Consider the following 6,341-nt stretch of genomic DNA (forward strand, 5'->3'; position numbering starts at 1 on the left):
TTAGTGGGTGTTATGGTGTATGGGGATCATGACTAGCCAAGAAATAATTAAACAATATATTTGGCAAAATTTTGGTGTTCCGGGTAATGTCCGGTTGTTCGGTTAGATACCATTCCGTTAATGTGCTAAGTTATTCCGTACAATGTCTTTTAGGTATCTTTTTGTAACACTTTTAATTCCCGGCACTTAGGAAAGCATACATGACCATTCTGCCATATTTTTGGCACATTACTAGCATGTTAAATGCTGAATTTCTGATAAATAATGCAGAATTCTACATTATTAGTGGGTTTTAGGCACTTCCCGGCACTTTAACTATCACCTAGTGACGCAGTTTTATGTTCCTCACTTCCCTACACTCCATACCAGTGTAGTACCCTATCTCTGGCTCATACTGGCCTCAAAACATTGTCTGTCTATGTACTGGCACTGTCAGTACATTCCTGAGTTATCCGTTCACTGTGCTAACTGTGCTTTGTGGATCAAGTTTGTCACTAAAGTTGGTGTGCAATAAATGGAGTGACAGTATGAAATGTAATGCATAAGTATGTATGATGCAAAAAAAAATCATAAAGTAGTTTAGGGGATACGGAGTGGGTGCAGCAAAGCAGCGGCAAACGAGTTTGCCGAGCGGCAAACCGCCGCCGACCAACATGGGTCGCGGCAAAACTTGAAAAGCGGTAACCCTTTGCCGACTCGGGAAAACGAAATGGAACAAGGGGGGGCCACCTCCAACGGTAATATTACCGTTTAAAAAAAAATATTTTTTTTTAAAAATTAAACTATATATATATCACAAACCATTTAACCATATACTTTCTAGTTTATACTCATACAAACCAAAAAATACCACCAATTCCTTCTAAAAGTTTACCATACAAAATGGCGGATGAACTCCCGTTATGGTTCCCACCCATGAGTAGCGACGATTCATCCGATAGTAGCATTCTTTTTTTTCAAAATCTCATCGAAGAAGCCGAACTTCAAGATACCGGCACATCTAACCGAAGGAGATATATTGAACGTCAACGTAAGGAGGGGCATGAGACACTCATGGCGGATTATTTTGTCGAAGACCCGAAGTACAACGAAGATATCTTTCGGCATAGGTTCCGTATGTCGAAACGTTTGTTTCTAAAAATTGTGTCCGATGTGGAAGAGAACGACCCGTGGTTTGTAGAGGCCCCCGATGCGCGAGGTAGGAAGGGCTTTACGCCCTTGCAAAAGGTGACATCGGCTATTAAACAGCTCGCAACTGGAAACACTCCAGACGAGAACGACGAGTACTTGCATATGGCCGAAAGAACTTCCCGCGAGTGCCTAGAATATTTTTGTGACATGGTTTGCAAAATATATGGTCCAGAGTTCTTACGTAGACCGACAAGCCACGACATGGCACTTTTATACCAAGCTCATGAGGAAAAACATCACCTTCCAGGTATGTTCGGTAGCCTTGATTGCACCCATTTCGTTTGGCGTTTTTGTCCGACAGAGTATCGAGGCCAATATATGCGAGGAGATCATAGATACCCGACTATTATGCTCGAAGCGGTTGCTTCTCAAGACTTATGGTTTTGGCATGCTTTTGCCGGTCCACCGGGTTCTCAAAACGATATCAATGTTCTACAACAATCTCCGTTATTTTTAACGGAACGAAATGGAACCGCGCCAAAATGTCCATTTTACGTTAACAACCATTTATACAAACGTGGTTATTTGCTCGTGGATGGAATCTACCCTTCGTGGTCCGTGTTTGTGAAGTCGATCCCTTACCCTCACGAAGTAAACGAAAAGAAATTCAAGAGGCAACATGAGGCGGCAAGAAAAGACGTCGAACGGGCTTTTGGTGTTTTGAAGGGGAAATGGGGTGTATTGAGTCGACCGATGCGAGCAAGATCGGTTAAAAAAATTAGGAATGTCGTGTACACGTGTATTATTTTACACAACATGATTTTGAAAGACGATGGAAAGGCGATAGCACCGGTGCACATTCGGGATCCTCCGGTCGAGCCGGCTTTAGACGATACGGTGCTGGGCGAGTTGTTGAATGAAGACACCCATTGGAGACTCAAACACGATCTCATAGATCATCTCGCAAGTCAAGATTTACCCCATCTTTTGGCCGATTCCGACGAAGACTAGTTTAAATTGTTTCATGCTAATGTAATTTTAATGTTTTTTAATTTAGTGTAACTTTGATGTTTTTAACTTAATTTATGAAACTTTATTGTTTTTAATTTAATGTATATATCCTAAATTTATTTATATTAAATAAATTATTGCAAAAAAAATAATAATAAAAGTTTACCACTTCAGCAAGTGTTTAAACCATTGCCAACACTTTTCAGCAAAGTTTAAACACTTTTGCCTAATTGACATGGCGCGCTCTGATTGGTCGGTTATTTGTTTTGCCACTTTAAAGTGTTTAACCACTCCTTATACCCTTAATTCGTCTGTTGTAATCAAGCACAGTCATTAAGCATAAACTAATAATTAATTACTTGTACGGATACCTGTAATTTTGCGGGTTGTCACATTCTCCCCCCGTTAAGAAAATTTCGTCCCGAAATTTTAGTTCTGCTACTAGATGCAGGGGTCTTGGGAAATAAATGTGGGTATTTTTCCTTCATACGATCCTCACGCTCCCACGTGAATTCTGGGCCATGTCGTGCATTACATCGAACCTTGACGAGCTTGACACTACTTCGGCGTGTTTTGTTAACCTTCCAATCAGTAACCTCAACGGGTTCTTCAGTAAAGTGGAGTGTGTCGTCGATATGAACTTCGTCGGCAGGAATGATCACTGTTTCTTGAGTTAGACTCTTTTTCAAATTGGATACATGAAATGTATCATGAACGCCATTCAGTTCAGCATGTAAATCCAACTTGTATGCTACCAAACCAACCCTTTTCAGAATTTTAAATGGACCAATGTATCTAGGATTCAATTTCCCACGCTTCCCAAAGCGTGCCACACCCTTCCAGGGTGAAACCTTTAATAACACCATATCCCCCACCTCAAATTCCAGAGGTTTCCTCCTTCGGTCCGCATAACACTTTTGATGATCACGAGCCACTTTGATGCGTTCTCGGATCTGTGTAATCTTATTAGTCGTTTCCTGGACCAATTCCGGGCCAACAAGCTGTCTATCCCCCGCGTCTGCCCAGCATAAGGGTGATCGACACTTACGCCCATAGAGAGCTTCGAACGGTGCGGCTTGAATGCTTGCATGATAACTATTATTGTATGAAAATTCGACCAAGGGTAAGTGGGTGTCCCAACTACCACCCAAATCCATTACGCAAGCTCGCACATGTCTTCCAACGTCTGAATCGTTCGCTCACTTTGTCCGTCTGTCTGCGGATGAAAAGCAGTACTCAGATTCAGCTGAGAACCAAAAGCTTCTTGAAAGGATTGCCAAATCCTTGACACAAATCTTCCATCTCTATCAGAGATAATTGAGAGACGCACTCCATGTCGTGCAACAATCTCTCTCAGGTATATCTCAGCAAGTTTGCTCGTGTTGTCTTTTTCCTTGATTGGCAAAAAGTGTGCAGATTTCGTTAAACGGTCTACAATTACCAAAATTGTATCGTGACCTTTGGGTGTCCTTGGTAATTTCGTTATGAAGTCCATCGAAATCTGTTCCCACTTCCATTGGGGTATTTCAGGTTGTTGCAAAAGACCTGAAGGCTTCTGGTATTCAACCTTTACCTTGGCGCAAGTTAAACATTTGCCAACATATACAGCAACATCGCCTTTCATTCTTGGCCACCAATAAAAATCCTTAAGATCTTGGTACATTTTATCCGCTCCTGGATGGATCGAGTATTGGGACTTGTGAGCTTCGTCAAAAATAACATTTCTCAAACCACCAAACAAAGGAACCCAAATTCGTTTCATGAAGCACAGCGTTCCTTCCCCGTTTGGTACCAACTGCTTCTCCATCCCACGGAGGTATTCATTCTCAATATTTCTTTCCTTGAGAGCTTCTCTCTGCGTGGCACGAATGCGCAACGAGAGGTCCGTTTGAACAATCATTTCTAAAGCCCTAACCCTTACGGGCTTAATCCTTTCTTTCCGACTCAGGGCATCGGTGACCACATTCTCCTTCCCTGGGTGATACTTGATTTCACAATCGTAGTCGTTCAATAGTTCAAACCAGCGTCTTTGCCTCATGTTAAGCTCTTTTTGATCAAAAATGTGCTGCAGACTCTTGTGATCAGTGTAGATTGTGCATCGCGTGCCATATAAGTAATGTCGCCAGATTTTCAAAGCAAACACCACCGCACCCAATTCTAAATCATGTGTGGTGTAATTTTTCTCGTGGACCTTCAACTGGCGAGATGCATATGCTATAACCTTCTAACGCTGCATTAGTACACATCCCAAACCTTGACGCGAGGCGTCACAATATACCACGAAGTCGTCCGTGCCTTTGGGTAGAGATAAGATTGGTGCGTCGCAAAGTTTGTTCTTCAACAACTAAAATGCTTCTTCTTGTTTGTCTCCCCAATCAAACTTCTTGTCTTTCTGCGTAAGGGAGGTCAAAGGTTGAGCGATTTTCGAGAAATTTCAATGAACTTGCGATAATATCCTGCCAAGCCTAAGAACTGTCGAATCTCGGTTGGCGTCTTTGGAGTTTCCCAGTTCTTGATCGCCTCGATCTTTGTGGGATCCACATGAATTCCATTTCCATTAACTACATAACCAAGAAACTGAACTTCGCGTAACCAGAACTTGCACTTCGAGAACTTCGCGTACAACTTCTCCCTTTTTAGCAGCTCTAGAATAGCTCTTAAGTGTTGCTCATGTTCTTCTTTCGTCTTTGAGTAGATCAAAATGTCATCAATAAACACAATTACAAACTTATCGAGGTACAGCTTACAAACTCTGTTCATCAAATCCATGAATACTGCTGGCGCGTTTGTCAGACCAAACGGCATAACCAGGAACTCATAATCTCCATATCGAGTTCTAAAAGCAGTCTTGGGAATGCTTTCCTCTTGTATCCTTAACTGATGATAACCTGATCGCAGATCGATCTTTGAGTAAAAGCTTGAACCTTGTAACTGATCGAACAGGTCATCGATCCTTGGCAAGGGATATCTGTTCTTGGTTGTCAACTTGTTCAGCTCCCGGTAGTCGATACACATGCGAAAACTACCATCTTTCTTCTTAACAAACAAAACTGGAGCTCCCCAAGGCGAGAAGCTTGGTCTGATAAATCCTTTGTCTAACAGCTCCTGGAGTTGCGTTGACAGCTCTTGCATCTCTGATGGCGCAAGTCGATAAGGTGCCTTAGCTACAGGCGTGGCGCCTGGGACTAAGTCAATGCGAAATTCGACCTGCCTTTGCGGCAGCAATCCTGGCAAGTCTTCTGGAAAGACTTCAGGATACTCCTTCACGACCGGAATATCTTCTAGTTTCGGCTCCGCGGCTTCTTTATCCACGATGTGTGCCAAGAAGGCAACACATCCCTTCTTCAAACATTTCCGAGATTTCAGACAGCTAATGATTCTTAAGGGCGTATCGCGCTTTTCTCCATGAACCATAATCGTTTCTCCATCCGCCATTGGGATGCGAATAGTCTTCTCGTGACATACAATTTTGGCTCGGTTGCTGGACAACCAATCCATCCCTACTACCACGTCGAAGTTTCCCAACTCGACTGACAATAGATCCAGTGTAAACTCGTGCTCTCCCAATTCGATCACACATCCTCTGATAACTTCATTCGTTTCAACTAACTTTCCATTAGCCAGTTCAATTGAGTACGGAATGTCTAACTTACTAGCAGTTAACCCAAGCATTTTCTTAAATTCTAGCGATACAAAGCTATAGTCGACACCAGTATCAAAAAGCACAGATGCAAAGCGTTGATTAATAGGGAACGTACCAGTAACAACATTTGGATCTTGGCGCGCTTCCCTCGCAGCGATGTTGAAAACTCTTCCTTGTGCCTGATTAAGCTTTGGGCATTCACGCTTGAAGTGCCCAACGTCTCCGCAGTTAAAACATCCTGGTCCTCGATCATTACCATTTCCAGTACCGCCTCGTGCGTTGTTTGTTCCCCGGTTACCGGCTTGATTCCTAGCATTTCCAAGATTTCCATTCCCGCCATTTCCTCCCTGTTGGCGGTTTCCATTCCCATTTCCATAACCTCACTGTCCTCCACGACCAGCACCAGTACCAACCCAACAGGTTTCTTTTGTGTGGCCAGTCTTCCCACAAGACTCACATTTCCTGAATCGGCATGGGCCGGGGTGATGATATTGGCATGCATCACACTTGGGCAGAGTGCCCATGTATCCTTTCCCTTGGTGTTCATTGCCAGTCT

The 6,341-nt window shown here is 43.1% G+C and overlaps 2 protein-coding genes across 2 annotated transcripts; both read left to right on the forward strand.

Moving 5' to 3' along the window:
* The first annotated feature begins 882 nt into the window (after nucleotides 1-882).
* Nucleotides 883-1,376, forward strand: LOC118491457. The gene is made up of 2 exons (XM_035989261.1): nucleotides 883-1,283; nucleotides 1,364-1,376. Exons 1-2 carry the CDS (start codon nucleotides 883-885, stop codon nucleotides 1,374-1,376), a joined length of 414 nt encoding a protein of 137 aa, XP_035845154.1.
* LOC110933091 lies at nucleotides 1,349-2,157 on the forward strand. The gene is made up of 2 exons (XM_035989567.1): nucleotides 1,349-1,493; nucleotides 1,794-2,157. The coding sequence occupies exons 1-2, from the start codon at nucleotides 1,393-1,395 to the stop codon at nucleotides 2,140-2,142; spliced, it is 450 nt and encodes a 149-aa protein (XP_035845460.1). The 5' UTR covers nucleotides 1,349-1,392; the 3' UTR covers nucleotides 2,143-2,157.
* Nucleotides 2,158-6,341: the final 4,184 nt, after the last annotated feature.

This window comes from Helianthus annuus, chromosome 4 (assembly GCF_002127325.2).
Source record: "Helianthus annuus cultivar XRQ/B chromosome 4, HanXRQr2.0-SUNRISE, whole genome shotgun sequence".
Taxonomy (NCBI): Eukaryota; Viridiplantae; Streptophyta; class Magnoliopsida; order Asterales; family Asteraceae; genus Helianthus; species Helianthus annuus.

What these genes read in the sequence shown, in the direction of transcription:
- LOC118491457 (XM_035989261.1), top strand. Translation starts at nt 883, where the DNA reads ATGGCGGATGAACTCCCGTTATGGTTCCCACCCATGAGTAGCGACGAT.
- LOC110933091 (XM_035989567.1), top strand. Translation starts at nt 1,393, where the DNA reads ATGGCACTTTTATACCAAGCTCATGAGGAAAAACATCACCTTCCAGGT. An exon ending in TGGCGTTTTTGTCCGACAGA is followed by an intron (nt 1,494 to 1,793) that starts GTATCGAGGCCA and finishes AGTAAACGAAAA; the next exon opens with GAAATTCAAGAGGCAACATG.